Source organism: Peromyscus eremicus, chromosome 1 (assembly GCF_949786415.1).
Source record: "Peromyscus eremicus chromosome 1, PerEre_H2_v1, whole genome shotgun sequence".
NCBI classification, from domain to species: domain Eukaryota; kingdom Metazoa; phylum Chordata; class Mammalia; order Rodentia; family Cricetidae; genus Peromyscus; species Peromyscus eremicus.
This window is the reverse complement of record NC_081416.1, coordinates 22,389,691-22,416,285: the sequence shown is the minus strand read 5'-3', so window position 1 is coordinate 22,416,285 and position 26,595 is coordinate 22,389,691. Positions and strand designations below refer to the sequence as shown.

The window sequence follows — 26,595 nt, the reverse complement described above, 5'->3', positions numbered from 1 at the left end:
GCAAAGACTCCCCTGGGGATTGAGTTCAACCTGGTAAATTCAGTTCAGGCAGGTCCAGTCTCCTCCTCCCAGGCTGAGCTAAGTGTCCCTGCATAAGCCCCAGGTTCCAAACAGCCAGCTCATGCACTGAGGACAGGTCCCAGTCCCACTGCCTGGATGCCTCCCAAACAGATCAAGCTAATCAACTGTCTCACTTATCCATGGCTCAGCCGTTAAAGGCTAGGCTCACAACCAAAAATATAAGAAAAAAAAATTAAGACAAACCTAAGACTAATACATGGATCACCCTGGAAAAAGTAAATATATGAGTTTTCCTGAGTAAACTGGGTGCAATAGGAGGAAATAGAGGGTAGGGGATAGGTGATGAGAACATAAGGGAGCAGGATGTTCTAGCTGGAACAGAAACCGAGTGGGAGAGTAATGAAAGAGATACCTTGATAGAGGGAGACATCATGGGGATAGGAAGAAACCTGGTGCTAGGGAAGTTCCCAGGAATCCACAACGATTACCCCATCTTAGACTACTAGAAATAATAGATAGGGTACCTGAGCTGGCCTACCCTGGTAATCAGATTAGTGAATGCCCTAACTGTCATCATAGAGCCTTCATCCAGTAACTGATGGAAGCAAATGCAGAGATTCATAGCCAAGCACCAGGCTGAGCTCCAGGAATCCAGTCAAAGAGAAAGAAGAGGAATTCTATGAGAAAGAAGCATCAAAATCATGATGGGGCAAGCTAGTGTGAACTCACAAACTTTAGAGCAACAATTGTGGAGCATACGTGGGACTGGACTAGGCCCTCTGCATAAGCAAGATAAATATGTAGTAGCTTGGTCTGTTTAAGGGGCCCCTGGCAGTAGGATCAGGATCAGTCCCTGGTGCATGAGCTGGCTTTTTGGAGCCCATTACCTATAGTGAGACTCCTTGCACAGCCTTGATGCAGTGGGCAGAGGCTTGGGCTTGCCTCAACTGAATGTACCAGGCTTTGCTGACTCCCCATGGAAGGCTTTACCTTTTCGGAAGAGGGGATGGGACTGGGATGGGGGGAGCTGGGAAGAGTGGGAGGAGGGATAAGAGGGGGATCTGTGGTTGGTATGTAAAATGAATAAAAAATTTCTTAATTAAAAAAAGTTAAAAAAAAAAAAGACAAACATGGGCAGATGGCAAAGTTTTGCTCTACATAATGCTAGAAGGAAATGGGATCCAGAAGGTGATTTTTGACATTCTCAGGGTCAAAACAGTCTCTGTTCACATCCTGTCCAAGGTCCCTTTTCAGTAAAGCAATTATTCTCTGATAAACTGCAGTGCAAATGGAACTGTGTTCACTTACAAAAATCTGTTGATTTATAAGTTCTCAAGTCTACATTTTTCCTAGAGGATATGTTGATTTGAAGCCAAAGACATAACTAAGGATTCAGGAATTTTGAATTATTGTCATATTTTCTGGATAATGAGTCAACGACTGCTGTATCATTGATTCCAGTGGCAGTCATTCCCTAAAGTCTAATGGAATGACCAGAAATCTATCTTTTCTCTGAGACAGCCAATCACCAGAGGACTTACTGCCACCATAGCACATTCTTCCTGGGCTGGATACTCAGAATTAACTGATGGCTTGGGGCAAGTTTTAAAATCTCTCTGAGCTTTAGTTTCTATTTCTTTAACATGTAATTATTCCTCACAGGTTGCTTGACTGTGTTTGCATTTAATATTAACGAATCGCTGCTTGGCATCAGGCACCATGCTCTGTGCATGCAACTGATTGTAAGGGTGATTGGAATGTATAAAGCCTTCTATAAGGTTCAGTCTGGAGAGCAGACGGTCCTTCCTGCTGTGTTCTAAGTACTGTTAAAACTCAGAGACCTTATCATAAAGGATGACATGGAAAATGGATGATAGGAGATGATTATTAGTTTACAGGTGGAGCAACAGAGAGTGATATACTCAGGGGAAAAAACATATTGTTTATTATAAGAGCAGGCAGGAAGAGAAATGTGATACAAACATAGGTTTGACAGGGAAAGGAAAAAAATTGAGCAAATATGTTGCATAGAAGAATAGCAGTAACAGCAGTGTTAGAAGGCCATAATCATGATGGCTGTTTAAGTGAAATTTCTAATTAAATTACTGGGTCTATGGAAACACATGAACTATGTACCAATAGCTGAGGAGCCCCCAACTGGATCAGGCCCTCTGGATAAGTGAGACAGTTGATTAGCTTGATCTGTTTGGGAGGCATCCAGGCAGTGGGACCGGGACCTGTCCTCGGTGCATGTGCTGGCTGTTTGGGACCTAGGGCTTATAGAGGGACATTTGGCTCAGCCTGGGAGGAGGGGACTGGACCTTCCTGGACTGAACCTACCAGGTTGAACTCAATCCTCAGGGGAGTCTTTGCCATGGAGGAGATGGGAATGTGGGGTGGGCTGGGGAGAAGGCGGGGGGGGGGGGGGAGAACAAGGGAATCCGTGGCTGATATGTAAAATTAAATTAAATTATAAAAAAAATTACTGGGTCTAAAGATAATTAGTAGATAAATATTGAAATGTCTCTTCATTATGAATAAATATATTTTCTCTCATTATCATTCCTGCTCTGTTTCCAGCTAGCAGAAGAGTATGGCCCTGTATTCACTGTGTATCTGGGCATGAAGCCCACAGTGGTGCTGCATGGATACCAAGTATTGAAGGAAGCTCTGATTGACCGGGGAGATGAGTTTTCTGGCAAAATGCAATCATCATTACCCAGTAAAGCCAACCAAGGATTAGGTATGGCTCTGTGTTGGGGCAAATTCAGAACTTTATATATTAAAATGAAGCCATATAGGCAAGGAAACAGAAACTACAATTATTTATAAGTCCTTGAATAATTTTGTAAAAATTGAAAATTATTTAAAGATACATACGAAGGGGATTTCTTTATGTCCAGCCCCACAGACTCTGCAGTGCTTATAAAATAATTAAATAAAATAATCACTCAGAAGCTTATATTAATTAAAACTGCTTTGCCATTAGCTCAGGCCTACCACTGACTAGCTCCTACATATAAACTCAGCCCTGTTCTGTTAATCTATGTGTTGCCACATGTTCCATGGCTTTACCTGTGTGCCATATTACATGCTGCTCCTTGGGTGGCTTGCTGGCATCTCTCCCAGCCTTCTTTCTATCTCTCTCTTTGAATTTCCCACCTGCCTCTAAGCTGCCTTGCCATAGGCCAAAACTTTATTTATCAATCAATCAGAGCAACACATATTCATAGCATACAGAAAGACATACCACCATCAATACTCCTTTAAGAGAGTTCCACAGGAATACTCACGTTTATGTAGTACATTGATATTGTAAATGCTTTTTCCTGTAAATCATTTCTAAGATTATAATAACATAATTACAACATGTCTCCCTTCCATTTCCCCCCTCAAAACCCTAGCAAAGAAGTCAGAAGCTGAAAACTGATAGTTAAAAACCAAATGTATGCTAGTTATTGGTTTTTGGAGCTGATATAAAGATGTTCAATTTTTTGATAGAGCACTGGGTACCAGCAAAAGTGACAAGGGATATTTTGTTCTCTTCATTGTTCTCTAAGATTCTTCCTTGACAATCTTTCATTTTTAAATGAGCTTATCTTGTACCTTGATCATGTTTTAAATTTAGAGAATTCATGTTAAAATTTCTAGATGCAAGGTTAACACAATACACGAAAAGTTTAAGCAAGCAGAGAGTGAATGTTGAAATACAAAGAGCAATCAATCTGTCAATTACTATCTCCCTTATCCAGGCACATAGTTTTATGAGAATACTTCCAATGCAGAAGTCTTGCACTTCTACCCCATCTCTGCTCCATGCTAGGCAACCACTTCACTACCCAAACATATTTCAGTATTCACTTCTCTAGAGAATTACCTCTTGATGATTTTTCTAAAATTCACATACAGTCAGAAAAGCTAGCCCTGACTTGTTCTCACTACAATTTACTATCTGTGTGATCTTAAAGGAAGCATTTTGCTTTCATAGTCTACATCATTGTTAGCAAAATGAAGGAAACTAAAGATTCACGAAATTATGCTGAGGTTTTGAGATATTAATGGGGGAAACAAGCACTTCAGTCTTCGAAATCTAGAGTCCTGTTGGCGAAATACTAGGTTGTGTTAAGAGAGGTGTCAGATAAGTGAGTCTGATACAACCTTGTCTTCTATGCCTGAATAGGAGTCAGTATTATTTCCTGAGATGAATACTCTCAACTAGAATTCATGATAACAGATTTTTTTGTCCCCACAGGAATTGTTTTCAGCAATGGAGAAATATGGAAGCAAACACAGCGTTTCTCTCTCACAGTCTTACGGTCTATGGGGATGGGAAAGAAAACTATTGAAGACCGAATTAAGCAGGAAGCACTTTGTCTGGTGAAAGCATTGAGAAAAACCAATGGTGCATTTCTATTTCTGTAATCAACAGATAGGGAAGAAGAGCTACGACAAATAGGCTTTTTATAAAAGTCATGGGGTCAGAAGTATAATTGAAGGTTACTCTGCTCACACAACAATAGTAAGAAATAAAGTAGTTATAATGCCAGCTTTTCAAAGACCCATGCTGACTAACTTTTACCCAATTAACTTTCAGTATTATCCATGTTTCTGGTTTTCATGTGATTATGGAAAGAGAGAAAGCTACAGAAAACAAAATATTTTTAAATTAGACATGGAAGTAGCACAGAAAATGAACTTTACATTAGTAGACTCCGTCTAGTGACAGGACCACACTTAACTGCAGAAGAATGTTGGAAATGTTACTAACTATACACACAGGAAGGAAAACATGCATTTTGGTTGCATTAATTTTGAAAAGTAAGAAAACTGTCAATTAATTTCTTGAGAAACATAAAGAGTGACCAAATTATTTAATATATCAGGTACAATTATGATATAGGATGTTCTGTATGTTAAAAGTGATGTTCTGGTTGGTTAATAAATAAAATACTGATTGGCCAGTAGCCAGACAGAAAGTATAGGTGGGACAAGCAGAAGAGAAAATTCTGGGAAGTGGAAGACTGAGGCAGAGAGGCACTGCCAGCCGCCACCATAAAAAGCGAGATGTAAGGTACCGGTAAGCCATGAGCCACGTTGCAATTTATAGACTAATAGATAAGGGTTGATTTAAGATAGAGGAACAGCTAACAAGAAGCCTGAGCCATTAGGCCAAACAGTTTAAATAATATAAACATCTGAGTGATTATTTTATAAGTGGGCTGTTGGACTGCCAGGGCTTTGCAGAACCTGGAGAGAAAACTCTAGCTACACAATTATTCACATGGGAGGATATAAAATGATGGAGAAGCCTCAGGAATAATCTCAGTGCATGACCATGTGCACATATGCAAGTATAAGGCATGGGAAAGGAGAAAGAGTGGGAAGGAGAGGAGAGCAGGTAGGAGAGGATGAGGTCAGGGTCACAAAAATATATAGCTCTAGATCTTCAGTATCTAAATATTTTTAACAACATCATTAAAATAATAATATTTTGTTTTCTATGGTGAATTATGTTTTAAATCAATATTCTAAAATTGTTTAAATACATATTTACCATTTTATTGCACAAAATGCAATTATTACAGATAATGTTCACATAATCTGGTTGATCTGTGGAAAAATATGTGGAAGTGAAGTGAGTGTGTCAATGAAGGTTCTTTGGATGATATGTAGTATCATGCTATGCATCAGGCATGTGCAGAAATCAAAAAGAACATACTGAATGCATTGTGTATGTTATTTTTATGAGTTCATTTTCAAATGTAATGTGTTGTTTATCCTCATGTGTTTATCACTTGATGGATTCCAGAATGTTAGTAGCTGAGTAGTCTAATGTTCTGCAGATTTAGATGCAATGTAGTTCATTCAATCACTCTACTTCTGGTTGATGAATTTATCTCAGTCTTTGATGTTAGGAACATAAAAACATACAATGCCTGAAAATCAGTGAAGATCTTTGTGATCTCTGTGAATTTCTTAGAATAATATTTTGAAACCTAAGTAAGTAAAACAATGTGTTGGGATACAAACATACAAGGGAAGTGATTTTGCATATATGTAAATTATAATATAACAATATAATATAATGAAATACAATAAAAATCTTGTCTGCAAATGCTCTGAAAGAACAGGGAAGAGGTAGTGCTTTGAAAATTCCATCTTAAGAGGTGGGTCTAGGATGAGAAGTCTCTGTGTCACCCAAGGCTAGCATGAGTTGAATTTACTGCCTGCATTAAACTAAGGCAAACTGAGCCTTTTAGTCCATGTGTCCATGTAGTTGGAGTTTTCCTGCCTGGCCCACAGTCAGGGCAAATCTCTTTCACCTGCCAGTCCCACAGCCTCTCAGACCCGACCAAGTAAACACAGAGACTTATGTTGCTTTCAAACTGTATGGCCGTGGCAGGCTTCTTGCTAACTGTTCTTATAGCTTAAATTAATCCATTTCCTTTAATCTATACCTTGCCACATGGCTCGTGGCTTACCGGCATCTTCACAAGCTGTTTCTCATCATGGCGGCTGGCAGTGTCTCTCTCTCTCAGCCTTCCACTTCCCAGCTTTATTCTCCTCCTTGTCCCGCCTACACTTCCTGCCTAGCCAATGGCCAATCAGTGTTTTATTTATTGACTAATTAGCAACACATTTGCCATACAGAACATCCCACAGCACATCCAGATGTGGGTACAAAAGGAATCGTGTGGGATGGACCTGAGAGCTGGTAATGTGTGCATCACATTCTTTAGTACATTTTCCAAACTACCACTTACACTTTCAAATATTTAGCTATATTTGCATTTTCTGACATCCTTACACAAGAAAAGCCCATTTAAGCTGTATTAAGTGTACTTTGTTAAATGCAGTTGCATGTTTCTTATGTTTGTTGATTCCCATCTTCCCCCCCCCCTCCAATTACTGATGTCCTCATATCAGGCTGGGTTATGTGAAAAACAACACACAAGAATACATGCTTTGTAGTTGGCAGTACCTCAGAGGACAAGGACATCTGCTACTGGAAATTATCCCTTAGACACGACAGGGAAAATGTACTGATGAACTCTTAATGATATAGTTGCCTGAATAAGAGCAGCATATATAAATATTATTTTTGAGAACTTGGTACATGAGTCCTGGTCTATATCACTTCCACTACCTTCTCAAATTCATGAGCTCTTCTTTATTGTTTTTATTATTGTTACACATATAAACACATATATGCACACTTGCATACTCAATCTACTGAGTTCATTTATCATAGCGTTTATGTACATATGCCAAGACCTGATCACTGGGATTTGGACAACCTCTGTGGGAGTTTATCCTTGGAGTAATGATTGTCCATCTTAGCAGTCACTGATTGCTTGTAGCTTTTTTATCTGTAGATAGGAACATGTGAGATTTCCATTGTCCTGGTTGCCAAGTTAACTACTGTCACGCTGCTATTATTCAGGCAACCATATCATTGAGAATTCTTCAGTGCATTTTTTTTGTCATGTCTAGGAGATAATTTCTAGTAGCAGATGTCCTTGTCCTCTGGCTCTTACTGTCTTGTATCCCTTTTCTGTGATTTTCCCTGAGGCTTAGGTATAAAGTCTGCTACTTTATTATGTATTGCAGATACATCAGTTAGGGTACCCCATAGTCACTTAATCTCTTTATTCAGTTGTGGATTCTGTAATAGCCTCAATCTGTCAAAAAAGAAGCTTCTTCTGGGAAATATGAAGATAAGTATCCATGATATTGTTATAAATTAATAAGAACCTAATTGAGATTTGTATTTAGAAGACAATTGGAAATTGATATTTCCACTTCCTCTCTAACACAAGAAGGCTCTACCCTGTTATCTCAGCTTTCCCACAAATATAAGGAACTGTATTTCCTTATGCATAGCAGATCTTAGCCTATGTACCCTGCATTCTGCTCTGTCAACCCCCACTTCCTTCACTCCGGTATTTCCTAGGAAATTGAGGAGCCCCATTCTCATGGAACTGCCCAGGGTACTGTGAAATTAGAGAAACTGCAAATGTAAGAAATACCATGGGTTTGCTGAGAATGTGAATATCTCATTTCCAAGTTTAAAATATTTATCACACTGCCTCTTTTAAATATTTTGGACTTAATAAAACATATTAGCCGGGCGGTGGTGGCGCACGCCTTTAATCCCAGCACTCGGGAGGCAGAGGCAGGCGGATCTCTGTGAGTTCGAGGCCAGCCTGGGCTACCAAGTGAGTTCCAGGACAGGCGCAAAGCTACACAGAGAAACCCTGTCTCGAAAAACAAAAAAAAAAAAAAAAAAAAACATATTATAAAAGGTTTTAGAAGAATAGAAATTGATTTGAAACTTGTTAAGATTTGTATACTCACTGTGAGGAACAGCCATAATTAGATTTAAATTGAACACATTTATAAATATTTTAAGTGATCCATCTTTATGGTTTTCCTCTTCTGAATGAGGACTTAAAGAGCTTCTATAGACTACAAATTAGATGGAGCTCATCAGATAGTTTATTTGGGGGACACAGAATAAAGTGTCTCTCAGTCCTATGGAGCTCACAGTGATGATTCCTCTCTAAGTATCTCACACTCCCAACTGTTTTAATTTGAAATTTTAAGGTCTGTATGAGGATTGTATATTAACTTCTAACTTCCTTTGTTCTAGGATCTCCCTGTGACCCAAACTTCCTTCTGGCCTGTGTTCCCTGCAATGTGATCTCCGCTGTCATTTTCCAGCGTCATTTTGACTACAATGATGACACTTTCAGAGGCTTCATGAAGAATTTTCAAAGAAATATTGAAATTTTAAATTCTCCTTGGGTCCAGGTAAAGTTCAGTTTTATTCATATGTGGTGGTTTAATTAGGAATGGCCCCCCACAGACTTGTGTGTTTTAATGCTTTATCCATTGAGAGTGGCACTATTAGGAGGTGTGGCCTTTTGGGAGTAGGTGTGGCTTTGTTGGAGGAAATGTGTCACTAGGGTGTTGGCTTTGACTTCTCAGATGCTCAAGTCACACTCAGGGTAGCACTGTCTTTTCCTGCTGCCTGCTGATCCACATTAGAACTCTTAGCTCCTTCTCTAACACCATGCCCACCTGCATGCTGGCATGTTTCTCACCATGATGATAATGGACTAAACCTGTGAAACTGTAAGCCAGCCCCAATTAATTGGTTTCCTTTATAAGAGGTGCTGCAGTCATGGTGTCTCTTCACAGAAATAGAAACCCAAACTAAGCCATTATATGTGAAAATATTGTATGACACAAGTCTATACCTTCACTGTTCAAAAGCTAATACTCAGGTTATGAACTTTGTGCATCTGAAACAGATTTTGAAGGGCTGGAACTCTGAGAAAATGTGGGTAGTTTTCATCTTCAAAAAAGAGGCCATTTGAGTAAACTCTGGAATATGAAAAGTCTTCTACAAGGTGTTGAGGGAAGTAAGAAACTGTGCACTGACTGGTGCATTCTGTTCTATAACTGCCCCCTTTACTGGAGGATCTTTTCTTTTCCTGTTTGACTCTCTTTTTTCTTTTCATCCTTTCCTCCTTGACTCCCTTATTTATTTATTTTCTGTTAGAATATACTTGCCCCAAACTGATTTTCATCTGTTAGGTGATTTTTGTAACCATTTAGCTAAACACATCCTCACATTAGTTCTCCATTTAAAGACCACTATTAGCAATTCCTTGGTTCACATATTATGACATAGCCAATGGGAGATTAAAATGTTGGTATGCTTTGTAACCTGCCATGTTTGTTTGTATTATTATTTTCTGTAGGTTTCAATATATAGGCCAGGCTAACCTTGAACCCATGATCTATCTGATTCAGTCTCCTGAGAAGCAAAAACTACATATATGATCAGGTTTAGTATTAGCATTTTAAAAATGATTTTGTTTTAAATTATGTATCTACCTGAGAACATGTGCATGTGTGAGTGCAGGTGCCCTTCATGACTAGAAATATGTGTTGAATTTCCTGGACCTAGAGCTATAGGTGGTTATGAGCTGCATGACATGAGAGCTTGGAACTGAACTCAGGGCCTCTGTAAGAGCAGCACATGTTCTTAACTGCTAAACCATCTCTCCATGTCCACTACTAGTTTATATTTTGTAGAGACAACTAAATTGCTGGGTATAGTGATATAGCCTTGGCTACATAGTAATGTTGAGGCCAACCTGGGATGCAGAGTGAAACTTTCACAAATCATATTTCCATACAGACAAACAACAAAGAAAAAACCAACCAACAGTATTTAAAGATGGTTTAAATGGTTTTTGGTTTCTTCTTGTTTACATAATTTCTAGATTATTTATTGCTCATTCTTATTTGTTATGATTCCTAACCAATTTGTAAACTATCAACTCCAGTTTGTACTGGAAGGGGAAAGATAATATAAAGTAGAACATAAAGAAAATGTACTATCAGAGGGCTTCAGTTTTATCAAAGTATTTATTTTGGATAACAACAAAAACAACCCTTTTATGATTTGCTGAATATTTGGGAATAAAGCTTCAGGCTACAGAATTCACTTCTTACTATGGTACATGGTCAGAAAATGTTTTGAACCTATGCTGTACAACCATGAAAAACAAATGTTTCTATAGATTATAAAAGCAATATATGTTCCACAAAACAAGGGCCATCGAGGGCAAATACTTTACTCCTTTCAGTATTGGTGCAACAATTTGAACCTAAGCAATATGAAACACATTACCTAAAGCAGCTCTGACTTGCTTTAATTTATCAAAATAATATAATTAATATTTTACTCTTATTTGTAGTAAGATGGCAATTGAGTATAGAATGTCTCTTCTTCATATTTTTCCCAAATTCAAAAATTACAGATTTTAAACATCTATCCAGTGGGAATATTTAAAAAGCTACACACACACACACACACACACACACACACACACATATATATATATATACATATATATATAAAATGTAACATATATATAATCACATCATTTTCCACTTCCTTTTCTTCCCTCAAAACCTTCCCATATATTTATCCCCCCCCTGCTCTCATTCAAATTCAAGGTATCTTTTTAAGTGCATATATACATATATAAACATATGTATATAATTTTATGACACCAGTAGGCAAAGACAAATTCATTAATAATGACTTCAAGCTTTTCAAATTATCACCAGAAAATTGATCAACCTCTTGACCCCTTTATAAAAATGAAAGATTTGTATTCATTTATACTGTTGTCCTGGCAGTCATCTAATTCTATTACAATGAACACAGCATTGGAATACTTTCTGCGAGGAAATGAAAGAAGGGTGTTGTCATTTGTGGGGTCAGCACCATGTGACTGAGAAGTCCACCATCATAGCTTATCTGGTGCAGATACAAAGGCCTCCTTAAAAGTGCCTTGCTCTTGGTTGGCTTCACCACCTTGGACTTTGGGGTGGGAAAGAATCTGAGGGGCTCCTGCAGGACTGGATAGAAGTAGAACTGATGCTGGACTGAGCTTCTGATGCACTGCTTATTAATTGCAGCAAGTGTTGGATCTGTGATGAATTAGTAATTTAAATTAAAAAATAATAGCTGAGGTGGTAGGGGCGCATGCCTTTAATCCCAGCACTTGAGAGGCAGAGGCAGGCATATATCAGTCAGTTCGAGGCCAGCTTGGTCTATAGAGCTAGATCCAGGACAGGCACCAAAACTATACAGAGAAACCCTGTCTTGAAAAAAATTACACTATTTTCTTCTGTTTATACATATATACATGTACATATATATGCATACATATGTAAGAATCATATCAATATATAAATAAAACCTGCTGAGAAGGTCTGTTTAGTGTTGCTTATATGTATATAATTTCAGGCTGACCACTTGGTGTTAGGTAACCAGTTAGGAGTCATCCCCCAAGAAGACTTATTCTCTCTCTCCCAGCAGTCCTCACTTGTTTTGAGTGGAACCTCATGAGATTTCCCCCTTCCACTTCATCATGTCTGTTGGTGTTGCAATTTTTAGGTGACTGGAGAAATATGCACTGGATAAATTGAGATAAAGACTGCTTTTATACCTGCTATCACTAATTTACTGTCTGAGAAAAAACTGACTAGTCATTCTGTATGTTAGTGTTCTCAGTAGGATAGAGGGAACAGTGGAATTATCCCACACATTCCTTTGGAAATCTGCTGTCAGAAATTGAGTATGATCAGAAGTTGCTTCGCAAGCTATGCGCATGACTGTTCTAACCATTTGATCCATGCTGTGCCTGCTCCTCCAAATGGCAGGCATATAGAAGCACAGGAGGCATGTGAAACTCACCTTTATGATTGTTGGACAGACAACTATGTCCTGGAAGGGGTGCTGTTTACACTAATGCAAGTTTCTTTCTCTTCCAGCTGTGCAGTGCATACCCTGTTTTATACCGTCTCCCAGGAATCCATAATGAATACTTTAAAATTTGTACTGAAATAAAAGAGTTCATTTTGAAGGAAATAAAAAGGCATCAAGAATCGCTGGACATAAGTAGCCCTCATGACTTTATTGACCACTTCCTGATTAAAATGGAAAAGGTACGAGGGATGTTGACTTGCTACATCACATTTGTGGGAGTTCTGATTGAGCTTTCTTCTTCTTGGTAAAATTGGGATGTTCAACCTAATGCTCCTTCTAGCAGTAGTCATTGTTTGTCAAACCAATTTCTTAGACAAGTCATACAGAATATTTAGAGATCCTTATGGTTCTCAGTTTATTTGGATTTAGAAAATCTCTATTTTCCATGTTTAAGGTTAGTTCTTACTAACACATACACATCAATTCAAGAGTGATGAGAACATGTCATTATATGTAAATGGACCTCCATGAATAGCAGATGTAACTTTAAAGAGACTCTAGGAAGCCTTTGCAGTTGAGCTCAGCCTTGAGGAAACCACAGTTTAGATTAACAGAAGGATAATCTAGAGGATGGTAAATGTAGTCTTCAACTGATCTGTCTTTGAGAAGGTGACATTGGTTTGAATTATGGTGGTGGATGTAAGGACTGAAGAGGTTAAAAATAACAATGAAGTTTGTATGTGTGTAGTCCTGAAGACTTTAAATGTAATAAAGTTTCAATAGGTGCTACAACTGATGTTATCACAAACTGACTTGACACACATGAAAAGATCACAGAGGAACTTACTTCTTCCCAGTGAGTGAAAAGTGAGGAACAACAATAACAAAAAAAAACCCCTTGGAATTTTGTAACTCTAATTGTGTATTAACTGTGTGAAGGAATCCTAGTGCTCACTCCAGCATCTACTTTTATCTTAAGATAGAACATTCGTTAATGTCTAACTTACCCACAAAAATGTTGTGTCGTATTGAATTGTTACCTGTAAACCTTTAAAACAACCAAACAAACAAACTAACAAAAAAACAAAACTAATTCCTCTCACTTATAATTATTAGGAAAAACACAATCAAAATTCTGAATTTACCATGGAAAACCTGGCCATCATCATATTTGATCTATTTTCTGCGGGAACAGAGACAATGAGTACCACAATGAAATATGGGCTTTTGTTCCTGCTGAAGCACCCAGAGGTCACAGGTATGATCATAGATGGGCAGATGAATGTCCAGGTAGAAATGGGCAGATGGCACTAGAAACTGTCCCACTCTTTCCTAGAATAGACTCTGTACTAGCAACATTTGCATGATCAATGCACTTATTCCTCACTGGATGAATCCAATTCATACCAGATCACAGTAAAGAAAGAATGAAATATTTAAGCCACAGCAGAGAATGAAAGGGCACTGGCCACTGTTCTTCCTGCTATAAGTTGGAATCCTTGATTTGGGTTATGACAAAATCATAACAGTTTTCCAAATAGAATTAGCCTCCCTCTCACATTTTCCCATATATCTTAATACATACTTATTTCTTTTTCAGAAAATATCTATCTTTAAACTTTAACATATATTAATTATAGTCAATGATGTGTTTCATTACAACATTTTCATACATATATAATTATTTTCATTATATTCCCATTATTCTTTTTTTTCCCCATCCTTCCCAGTAAATCCCTTCCTTCCTCTTTTCAACTTGTCCCATTTTACTTTCATGTCATTTTTAAATTTTTGATAAAGAAATGTTTTAATTAGGTTTATTTATCTGATCACTGGTGAGGGGTTATTTACTGAATTATTAGCAATTTACCAGTGGCTACATTACTCAAGAAAATCTCTCTCTGCATCTCAGGAAATATTAACTCCCTACAGATCCTCAGGAAGTTTTTAGGCTTCATGAACCCCTGCCCTCTCAATGAAGGAAGATTGATGGGACCAGTCTCATGTGGATTATTGTGGGTAATTTTAGCTCCTGACAGGTCAAGAGAGCAATGGCCATGTCACAGCTGGTACACAACTTTCCACACTAAACATCTTTCTCCCATCTTACATTCTTTCTCTCTCCTCCTGTCAGGTGCTTTCTGAATCTTGGAAAAAATAATACAGATGTCCCATTTATAGCTGAGCATTCAAATGTCTCTTATGTTTTCTGACTTGTCTTTTAAATAACTACCACCCATTATAACAGGAAGGCTTTCTGACCAAAGTTTGGAGTAGCACCAATCTATTGATATTAACATAAATCTTTAGAAGGCAATTGAAGGGCACATCATATTCATTTTGCAAAACAACAGTAATAGCTTTCAACAGTAATAGCCCTCAAAGGCCTGTAACACTGTCAACCATAGGTATTTGACCAGCTTTGCAACACCAGACATCAATGTTCCTTTGGAGAGTGACTTAAATCTAATCATTTTAGTTTATTAAGAGAACACTAAAGAACAGTGAAGCTGGTAAGAGTACCCAAAGCTGGTGATCAACCTGATCAACCCACAAAGGGCCGCTGGGGTCATTGCTCTGTCTCTGGAAGTGGGATTCATCTTTCTGGGCCTGGATTTTCTTACTCAGTATATTTTCTAGTTCTATCCACTTACATAAAAATTTTATAGTTTTATTTTATCCTGAACTGAATAAAATACCACTGTGTATATATGTAATATCTTATTGATTTATTAATTAATGGGCATCTAGGCTGACTCCATTTCCTAGCTATTATGGATAGAGCATCAATGAACAAAAATAATCAAGTATCTCTGTAGCAAAATATAGAGTCTTTTGGGAAAATATCCAAGAGTGGTATATCTGAGTCACTAGTAATCCAATTTTTAGCCTTTTGAGAAATATCCACACTGATTTCCACAATTCCTGGACCAGTTTGCACTCCCACCACCAACAAATAATGGTTGGTTCTTGACCACACCCTCAACACATTTAGTGTTAGATATCTTGATGGTAGTAGCCATTCTCACTGGAGTGAGATAGCATCTCAAAGTAGTTTTAATTTGTATTTCCTTGATGGTTAGTGATGTTGAATACTTTAAAAAATGTTTACAAGCTTCTTATGCTTAATTTGATTAAGAACTCTGTTCAGAACTATAGCCCATGTTTTGATTGGGTTGTTTTTGTGTTCATTGTATATTGTATATATCAATTCAGCATCAGTGTCCTGAAAATGATTTTCTCCTGTCTTGTCAGACACCTCTTCACTTGATTGACCATTTCCTTTGCTGTAAAGAGACTTTTTATTTTCACAAGCTCTTTATCAATTGCTGACTTTATTTCATGAGCAACTGGGGTCCCATTATTAAGTGCTTTGTTTCTCCAGTGTAGCCATACCTATTGCAATCTGAAAGACCAGCTTCCAGGCTGCTCCAGGGTTAGTAAAGATAATGCCACAGAGAAGCAAGGGCTTCACTAACTTTTTCTATCCCAGGGTCTTAGGAAAAATATCATTCACATACTTATGGTAACTTTTATTATTTCATTTCTTTTTCTCATCTTGGCTTCTCTATTTTCTCATGTGACTCTGGCTCCTCTTTGTCTCAACAGCTATATATATATATTCAACACAAACATTCAGGCAATATAAAATTTACATTTGGGGATCACATTACATTTCCTAAGTAAATGATAAGAAACCATGACTACATAAACATTTTGAACTAACTCCCAACAATTAGAGGGTAGCTTGAGAGCACTGAGTCTTCAGGCAAGGAGCCCATAAATCTTTCAAATAAGGCTTAAGCCACCATTCCTGAGAAAATGTTTGTCTTTTATCTAAAGTCTGTATTCTACAGGATATGTTTGCAATATGCAATATGTTTAAATCTTAGAATGTACTTTTTTTCATTTTTCTTTATTAAGAAATTTTCTACTCACTCTACATACCACCCACAGATCTCACCTCCTCCCTCCTCCCATCTCCCAGCCCTCCCTCCCATGCCACCCCACAACCCCACATTCCCCAAATCAAGATCTCCCATGGGGAGTCAGCAGAGCCCAGCACACTGACCCTAGGCAGGTCCAAGCCCCTTCCCACTGTACCAAGGCTGCACAAGGCGCAACACCACATGCACCAGATTCCCAAAAGCCTGCCCATGCACCAGGGACAGATCCCGATCCCCCTGCCTGGGTGCTCCCTAAACAGTTCGAGCCAAGTAACCAACTTCTGTATCCAGAGGGCCTAGTCCAGTCCCGTGGGGTCTTCACAGCCCCTAGTCTAGAGTTCATGGGCCTCCAATAGTGTGGCTGGTCATCTTTGCACTTCTTCCTGTTATGATCTCCACGTTCCCTTCCTGCAGAATCCCTCCTCTCTCTCGTCGACTGGATTCCTGGAGCTCAGCCTGGTGCCTGGCTGTGGATTTCTGCATCTGTCTCCATCAGTCACTGCACAAAGGCTCTGATGATAGTTAGGGTATTCGCTAGGCCCATCACCAGAGTGTACCAATCCAGGCACCCTCTGGACAACTGCCAGCAGTCCAAGGTGGTGGTGTCGTCCTTGTGGGTTCCTGAGAGCCTCCCCAACACCCTGCCTCTTCCTTTTCCCATGATGTCCTCATGTATCATGATATCTCCCTCCCTGTCCTCCCACTCTGTCCCTGTTCCAGCTCAACCCTCCCATTTCCCCATGTTCTCATTCCCCACTCCTCACCCTCTGCTACCCCCCCCACACCCAGTCTGCTCATGTAAATCTCATCCACTTCCCTTTCGCTGAGTCATCCATGTGTCCCTCCTAGGGTCTTTCCCTGTTGGCTAGACTCTCTGGAGCTGTGGGTTGCAGTCTGGCCATACCTTCCCTCACATCTGGTATCCACTTATGAGTGAGTACATACTATGTTTGTCCTGAGTCTGGGTTACCTCACTCAGGATGATATTTTCTAGTTCCATCCATTTGACTGCAAATTTCTTCATATTGTTTTTTACTGGTGAGTAGTATTCCATTGTGTATATGTGCCACATTTTCTTTATCCATTGTTCAGTTGAGGGGCATCTAGGCTGTTTCCAGGTTCTTGCTATTATGAATAGTGCTGACATGAACATAGTTGAGCATGTGTCCTTGTGGTAAGATTGACCATTCCTTGGGTATATGCCCAAGAGTGGTATAGCTGATCTTAAGGAAGACTTATTCCCAATTTTCTGAGAAACCGCCATGCTGATTTCCAGAGTGGCTGTACAAGTTTGCATTCCCATCAACAGTGGAGGAGTATTCCCCCTTGCTCTACATCCTCTCCAACATAAGCTGTCTTCAGTGTTTTTTATCTTAGCCATTCTGACAGGTGTAAGATGGTATTTCAGAGTTGTTTTGATTTGCATTTCCCTGATGACTAAGGATGTTGAGCAATTCTTTAAATGTCTTTCAGCCATTTGAGATTCTTCTGTTGAGAATTCTCTGTTAAGCTGTGTAGCCCATTTTTTAATTGGATTGTTCAGTATTTTGAAGTCTAGTTTCTTGAGTTCTTCATGTATTCTGGAGATCGGCCCTCTGTCAGATGTGGGGTTGGTGAAGATCTTTTCCCATTCTGCAGGCTGTCGTTTTTTGTCTTATTGACCATGTCCTTTGATGTACAAAAGCTTCTAAGTTTCAAGAGGTCCTATTTATTAATTGTTGCTCTCAGTGTCTGTGCTACTGGTGTTCTATTTAGGAAATGATCTCCTGTGCCAATGCATTCAAGACTACTTTCGACTTTCTCTTTTATTAAGTTCAGTGTAACTGGATTTATGTTGAGGTCTTTGATCCACTTGACTTGAGTTTTGTGCATGTCAACAGATATGGATCTATTTGCAATCTTCTGCATGTTGACATCCAGTTATGCCAGCACCGTTTGTTGAAGATGCTTTCTTTTTTCCATGGTATAGGAAAATCATATGTTCATGGGTGTGTGGATTAATGTTTGGGTCTTCAATTCCTTTGGTCCATGTGTTGGTTTTTATACCAGTACCAAGCTCTTTTTATTACTATAGCTCTATAGTAGAGTTTGAGGTCATGGATCATGATGCCTCCAGAGGTTGCCTTATCATACAGGATTCTTTTTAGCTATCTTAGGTTTTTTGTTTTTCCATACAAAGTTAAGTATGTTCTTTCCAAGTCTGTGAAGAATTGTGTTGGGATTTTGATGGGGATTGCATTGAATCTGTAGATTGCTTTTGGTGAGATTGCCATTTTTACTATGTTAATTCTACCTATCCATGAGCATGGGAGATCTTTCCGTTTTCTGATATCATCTTCATTTTCTTTCTTCAGAGACTTAAAGTTTTTATCATACAAGTCTTTCACTTGCTTAGTTAGAGTTACCCAAAGTATTTTATATTATTTGTGGTTATTGTAAAGGATGATGTTTCTCTGATTTCTTTCTCAGCCCATTTATCATTTGTATATAGGAGGGCTACTAATTTTTTTGAGTTAATCTTGTATCCTGCCACCTTACTGAAGGAGTTTATCAGCTGTAGGAGTTCCTTGGTAGAAATTTTGGGGTCACTAATGTATACTATCATATCGTGTGCTGCTGTGGAATGTTCTGTATGTCAAATATGTTGCTCTGATTGGTTAGTAAATAAAACACTGATTGGCCAGTAGCCAGGCAGGAAGGATAGGTGGGACAAGCAGAGAAGAGAATTCTGGGAAGTGGAAGGCGGAGGAAGAACACACTGCCAGCCGATGCCATGACAAGCAGCATGTGAAGATGCCGGTAAGCCACAAGCCACGTGGCAAGGTATAGATTTATAGAAATGGGTTAATTTAAGATATAAGAACAGTTAGCAAGAAGCCTGCCACAGCCATATAGTTTGTAAGCAATATAAGTCTCTGTGTTTACTTGGTTGGGTCTGAGCGGCTGTGGGACTGGCGGATGACAGAGATTTGTCCTGACTGTGGGCCAGTCAGGAAAACTCTAGCTACAGTCTGCAAATAGAGAAACTTTGACTTCTTCCTTTCTAATTTGTATCCCCTTGATCTCCTTTTGTTGTCTTATTGCTCTAGCTAGAACTTCAAGTACTATGTTGAATAAGTAAGAGGAGAGTGGACAGCCTTGTATTGTTCCTGTTTTAGTGGAATCGCATTGAATTTCTCTCCACTTAACTTAATGTAGGCTGTCAGCTTGCTGTAAATTGCTTTTATTATGTTTAGGTATGTTCCTTGTATTCCTAAGCTCTCTAGAACCTTTACAATGAAGGGGTGTTGGATTTTGTCAAAGGCTTTTTCAGGATCCAATGAGATGACCATGTGTTTTTTTTCTTTCAGTGTGTTTATATAGTATATTACATTGACATATTTTCATATGTTTAACCATCCTTATCCCTGGGAGGAAGCCTACTTGGTCGTGATGGATAATTTTTTTGATGTGTTCATGGATTCAGTTAGCCAATATTTTATTGAGTATTTTTGCGTCAGTGTTCATGAGGGAGATTGGTCTGTAATTCTCTTTCTTTGTTGCATCTTTGTGTGCTTTGGGTATCAGGGTAACTGTAGCCTCATAAAAGGAATTGGTAATATTCCTTCTGTTTATATTTTGTGGAACAATTTGAAGAGTATTGGTATTAGCTCTTCTTTGAAAATCTGGTAGAATTCTTTGCTGAAACCATCTGTTCCTGGACTTTTTTTGGTTGGGAGACTTTTGATGACCATTTCTATTTCCTTAGGGGTTATTGGTCTATTTAAATAGTTTATCTAGTCTTGATTTAACTTTGGTATGTGGTACCTATCCAGAAAATCATCCATTTCTTTCAGATTTTCCAATTTTGTGGAGTACAGGTTTTTGAAGTATGAAATGACGATTCTCTGGATTTCCTAGTTGTCTGTTGTTATGTCTCCTTTTTCATTTCTGATTTTGTTAATTTGGATGCTCTCTCTCTCTCTCTCTCTCTCTCTCTCTCTCTCTCTCTCTCTCTCTCTCTCTCTGCTTTTTGGTTAATTTGGATAAGGGCTTGTCTATCTTGTTGATTTTCTCAAAGAACCAAATCTTTGTTTCATTGATTCTTTGTATTGTTCTCTTTGTTTCTATTTTATTGATTTCAGCCCTCAATTTGATTATTTCCTGGCATCTATTTCTCCTGGGTGAGTTTGCTTCTTCTGTTCTAGAGCTTTCAGTTGTGCTGTTAAATCACTAGTGTGAGATTTCTCCAACTTAATGAATAAGTGGGCATTTAGAGCTATGAATTTTCCTCTTGGCACTGCTTTCATAATGTCCCATAAGTTTGGGTATGCTGTACATTCGTTTTCATTGAATTCTAGGAAATCTTTCATTTCTTTCTTTATTTCTTCCTTGACCCATTGGTGATTCAACTGGGCATTATTCATTTTCCATGAGATTGTAGGCTTTCTGTAATTTTTGTTGTTGAAATCTAACTTTAAGTCATTGTGGTCTGATAAGATACAGGTTATTTCAATGTTTTTGTATCTATTGAGATTTGCTTTGTGACCAAGAAAATGGTCAATTTTAGAGAAGGTTCCATGGGGTGCTGAAAAGAAGGCATATTCTTTTGTGTTAGGGTGGAATATTCTGTAGATATCTATTAAGTACATGTCTTTTAGTTCCCTTATTTCTGTTATGTTTCTGTCTGGCAGACCTGTCCATTGATGAGAGGGGGTGTTGAAGTCTCCCACTATTGATTTATGAGGTTTGATGTATGATTTAAGCTTTAGTAATGTTTCTTTTATGAATGTAGGTGCCCTTGTATTTGGGGCATAAATATTCAGAATTGAAACTTCATCTTGTCAGATTTTCTCTGTGATGAGTATGTAATGCCCTTCTTGATCTCTTTCGATTGATTTTAGTTTGAGGTCTATTTTATTAGATATTAGGATAGCTACCCCAGCTTGCTTCTTAATTCCATTTGATTGGAAAGTCTTTTTCGAGCCTTTTATTCTGAGATAGTGTCTGTCTTTAAAGTTGAGATGTGTTTCTTGTATGCAGCAAATGGATGGATCTTATTTTCATATCCATTCTGTTAGCCTGTGTCTTTTTATAGGTGAATTGAGACCATTGCTATTAATGGATATTAATGATCAGTTATTGTTAATTCCTGTTATTTTTTGGTGGTAGTGTTGTATGTTTCCTTTGTTTCGTATTTGTTGGTGTGGGACTATCTCTTGCCTATGTTTTCATGGTTGTATCTAACTTCCTTAGGTTGGATTTTTTTTTCTAGTGCTTTCTCTAGGGCTGGGTTTGTGGACAGATATTGTTTAAATCTGGTTTTATCATGTAATATTTTGTTTAATCCATCTATGTTGATTGAGAATTTTGCTGGGTATAATAGTCTGGGTTGACATCCATGGTCTCTCAGTGTCTATATAACATCTGTCCAGGATCTTCTGACTTTTAGAGTCTCCATTGAGAAGTCAGGTGTTATTCTTATGGGTCTGCCTTTATATGTAACTTGGCCTTTTTCCTTTGCAGCTCTTAATAATTTTTCTTTATTCTCTATGTTTATGGTTTGATTATTATGTGGTGAGAACTTTTTTTTTTGATCCAGTCTATTTGGTGTTCTGTAACCTTCTTGTATCTTTATAGGCATTTCCTTCTTTAAGTTGGGAAAAATTTTCTTCTATGATTTTGTTGAATATATTTTCTGTGCCTTGAGTTGGTATTCTTCTCCTTCTTCTATCCCAATTATTCTTATGTTTGGTCTTTTCATGGTGTCCCAAATTTCCTGGACATTTTGGGTCATGACTTTGTTGGCTTTAGTGTTTTCTTTGACTGGTGATGTATTTCCTCTATCGTATCTTCAACACCAGAGATCTGCTCTTCTATCTTTTGCATTCTGTTGGTTATGCTTGCATCTGTAGTTCCTGTTCATTTACTCAGATTTTCCACTTCCAGCATTACCTCAGTTTGTGTCTTCTTTATTGTCTTTATTTCAGATTTCAATTCTTGAGCTGTTTCCTTCATTTGTTTAATTGCTTTCTCTTGGCTTTCAACAGATTTACTGATTTCTTCTCATTTTTGTTTGAGTTTTCCTCGAATTCTTTAAGGGAATTTTTCATTTCCTCTTTAAAGATCTCTGTCATCTTCTTAAGGTCATTTTATGGTTGATTTCTTCTGTTTCTTCTGTGTTGGGATGTTCAGGTCTTGCTGATGCAGGTTCTAATGGAGTCATGGTGGGATTTTTGTTGTTGATTGTATTTTTACACTGGTGTCTACCCATCTCTTTCTCCACTTGGTACAAGTGGTGTCTGTGTCTGAGGTAGACTCTCTCGGTTTGATTGATACTCTTGGTCTAGTGGGAGTTCTTGGTCTAGTTGGTGCTGATGGACTCCGTCTCAGGGAGAAGCACTTAGTCCAATTGGCCATTGTGGGCTCTGTCTCAGGGAGTAGTTGTAATCTTGGCATGTGGGAGGGTTGGGATGGGTGGGACTTTTGGGTTACAAGGTCTGGTGGGGAATGGTGGTAGTCTGACCTATCAACAGTAGGTATGCCTGCCAACTGGCCTGAAACTGGGACTGCAATGGGTAGTGGTATAGGGGCACAGGGTTGTGCCCCTGGCCCCAAAGCCTAGGGGCTGGTGTGTTCAGGTTTGATGCTAAACACTCACCTCTTAGTTCAATTTGGTGCTGGTAGTCTCTGTCTCAGGGAATAGTTGCAGTCTCAGAGGGTGGGTTGGATTTGGGGGAAGTGGGGCTTGGTTTACAGAGTCTGATGGGGGACAGTGTTATCTTTGACCTGACTGCAGGAGGTCTGTCTGCCTGACTGGCCTGAAACTGGGACTGCAATGGGTGGTGGTGTAGGGGCACAGGTTTTTGCCCCTGGGTCCCAACTAGACAAAGACTCAACTCTTAGTCCAATATGGTTCTGGCAGTCTCTCTAGAATGTACTTTTTGTCATGTATGTAACTTTTAATTATATGCAGTCCTCATTAGGGGCTACAGAGCCAAGTTATTTTCTGTAGCCTGGGCTAGTCAGAATACATTTTCACAAATTGAGGTCAGGAATGGGTGCAAAGACTTAATCATTAGCCAGCAATAGAAATTGGCCTTTTTTTTTTTGTATGTATGACCTAGCCAGATATCTCAGTATGTCCTTGTGAACTAAACTGCTATTTCTGGAAATGTATATGTTAAACCCATTAGCAAAGCTCCTGATTTTAATCTAAAGTTCTTTTGAAGCTTTGTTTCACCTATTGATGTACAAGAAACCTGTAATTGCAATTTTTAGCATAAACATTAAAGGAATTTGAACCAGTCTGGATTCAAATGTTTTCCTAAATCATAAATCTAAACTGTGACTAAAGCACCTTCTTAGTGAAACTCAATAGACCCTGACTGTGTCAAAAAATATACAGCAATTTCCTGATAATCCACAGATATAAATTCCCATAGATTGAGAGTAATCATGAGATAGACACATTACAGTACAGGTAGTGGGGAGATTCCACAGCTGCTTTTTCACATGTGAAATTACAGACAAGAGCAAACATTATTCAATCTGTGGCTCTTAAGCCTTGCTTGAATAAGGTTCCTCCATCAGAGAATTATTCACCTGCTGGGTTGACCCTTGAATATAATTTGTCATGCGCTATATTACGCCATGGCCCATGACACTTGCCCAACCTTCTGTCATGCCCATGTGTTCTTTTTTATCTGTATTTTATCCTTCCTTATCATCTAATACTACCCTGGTTTGGTCTCCACACATACAACTCTTTATACAATACATATAGACATAATAGGTTAGGGTCCACCTATGAGGAAGAACATGCAGTTCTTCTCCTCTCTGAGTTTGGTTCACCTCAGCATTATGTTCTCCTTATCGATTTCTTTTACTGAACAATTTTATGTTGTAATTTTCCTTCACAGCTGAAAACTCTTCTGTCTCTATATGTATTACATTTTCATCATCCATTCATCTATCGACGAACATCTAGGTTAGCTCCATTTCTTTGCTACCAATAAATAAGGAACTATAAATGTGTATGTGGTAGTGTACAGAGTTCTTAGGTATCTATAAATGTGCATATGGTAGCATAAAGAGTTCTTGGGTATATGTTCAGGAGTAGTATGGTAAGGTCATGTGGTAGATATATTTTCAACTTACAGAGGAACCTCCTAATCATTTCCATAATGGCTGTACTAATTTGCACTCACATCAGCAGTGTGTAAAGGTCCCTTTCCCTATATTCACAGCAGCATTTGCTGTCAGATTCCTTAAGGATAGCCACTCTGACTGGGGTGACTAGTATCTCAAGGTAGTTTTAATTTGCATTTTCCTGCTGACTAGGGATGTCGAACACTTAAAAAATACTTTTGAGCTAGTTGTGTTTCTTCTTATGAAAACTGTGTTCATCTGCCCACATGCAGATTGGCAGAATTTTCGTATGTTTAATTTTTACAGTTCTTTGTAGTTTCTGAATATTAGTGCCCTGTTTGAAAAATAACTGGCTGTTAGTTTCTTTTGCTATGCACAGACTTTTTATTTCATGTGCTCCTAAGAGTCTTGTTGATTCTTGGGTCCAGTACCCTGTTATCAAAGCTCTGTTCAGAAAGTTCTTGCCTACATTTTCTTTTTATTAAATATTTATGTATGTATATATGATGTATACAGTGTTCTGCATGCATGTATGCTTGCATGCCAGAAGAGGGCACTCAATATCATGATAGATGGTTGTGAGCCACCATGTGGTTGCCGGGAATTGAACTCAGGACATCTGGATGAGCAACCAGTGTTCTTAATGTCTGAGTCATATCTCCAGCCCCAACATCTACTTCTTGAAGTGTATTTTTGATGATTTCCTTAGAAGTTTCTTCATTTCAGGTTTAATTTAAGTCTTTGATCTAGTTTGAATTAATTTTTGCATAGAGTGAAAAACATAAATATAATTCATTCTTCTGCAAATGGGTATCCAGTTTTGACAGCACTATGTAGTGAATAGGTGTCCTCTTTTCCCCATTGCATGTTTTATTTTTTGTGTCAGGCTGCTGTGAATGTGTTTATTTTCCTAATTTATTCTTCAGTGTGCTTTTTATTGGCTTATGAAAAGTATGGATTTTATATATTAACTTTCTATTCTGCCACTTTGCTGAAAGTGTTTATAATCTCTATTAGTTGTATGTTGGATTCATTCATGTCTCATGTATAGAATCATGTTACCCATGCATTAGGTTTTCTTCTCTTAGGGGAATGAAAGGATTTAGATTCCTCAACTCTACTTCCTACTACAACATAAAATGATCAAGAATCACACAAAAATAATTCTTTTCCATTTTATAAAAATTATGATTTCTGCCCTGGAAGCTAAAATTCAGGAAGAAATTGAACAAGTGATTGGCAGACATCGGAGCCCCTGCATGCAGGACAAGAACCACATGCCCTACACAAATGCTGTGCTGCATGAGATTCAGAGATGCATTGATCTTGTTCCCATTCCCTTGCCTCGTGAAACAACACAGGATGTGGAGTTCAGAGGATACCACATTCCCAAGGTGAGATACATTTCATGTTTCCTCACTAGGCATCTTTGCCTGTAAATAATCATTTAATATTGTTGTAGGTGGCTTGACCTTCCACAGAAATGCCAGAATCATACTTCAAACATGTCACTCTGTCACTTTATGTTCCTTTGCCTGTCATCTGTTGAAACAGCTTTCTAAGTGCCACAGGCTTGGGTTCTCACAAACTTTTCAGCACATTGATATGTTCACATACTTCCTGTCTGTTAATGCAATCTGCTGTCAACATTTTTGCTTTCCAGTGGGTGCTAATACTCTTGCCAATTAACCACACTGTATATTTCCATTGTCCTGCATACTTTCTGTTTCACTTACTTAAGAGCAGTTCAATCTAATGGTGGATTTCTTCTTCCTTGCTTCGATGAACTCATCTATGTATCTTAGTAAGTTGGTATATCATCAAGCATGTTGGTAATATATATATGTATGTATATACATATATATATATACATATATATGTATATAAAATTTTGAAACTTGGGTGTATTCTGTATCAAAAAATAATATTCCATCTCTAGCCTCCTGAACACTGGAGTTTGCAGGGTTGTGCTACCATTTCCTACTTAGTTTTAATTAACACTTAATTTTGTTGCTTTTAGTAAATAAAACCACTTTATTCAATTAACTCACAAATTAAAAACATCACACAGCTAGTTTAAATAAGCCACTCAAACACCCGCTCAATACTCAAATTTTCTTGGTAAGCACTTTCTCCACTGAAACAATACTCTGGCCTCTGTATTATTAATATTACTAAATATTGATTAATATTTGTTGA

At 38.2% G+C, this 26,595-nt stretch overlaps 1 protein-coding gene across 1 annotated transcript in view; it reads left to right on the top strand.

The window, feature by feature from the left end:
• Positions 1-26,595, top strand: part of LOC131907297 (cytochrome P450 2C70-like) — a 55,142-nt gene that overhangs the window by 15,411 nt on the left and 13,136 nt on the right. Inside the window, exons 2-7 of the mRNA XM_059258397.1 lie at positions 2,602-2,764; positions 4,274-4,423; positions 8,675-8,835; positions 12,385-12,558; positions 13,436-13,577; positions 25,603-25,790. Coding sequence (XP_059114380.1) covers positions 2,602-2,764; positions 4,274-4,423; positions 8,675-8,835; positions 12,385-12,558; positions 13,436-13,577; positions 25,603-25,790 — 978 coding nt within the window. The remainder of the gene's footprint in view (positions 1-2,601; positions 2,765-4,273; positions 4,424-8,674; positions 8,836-12,384; positions 12,559-13,435; positions 13,578-25,602; positions 25,791-26,595) is intronic.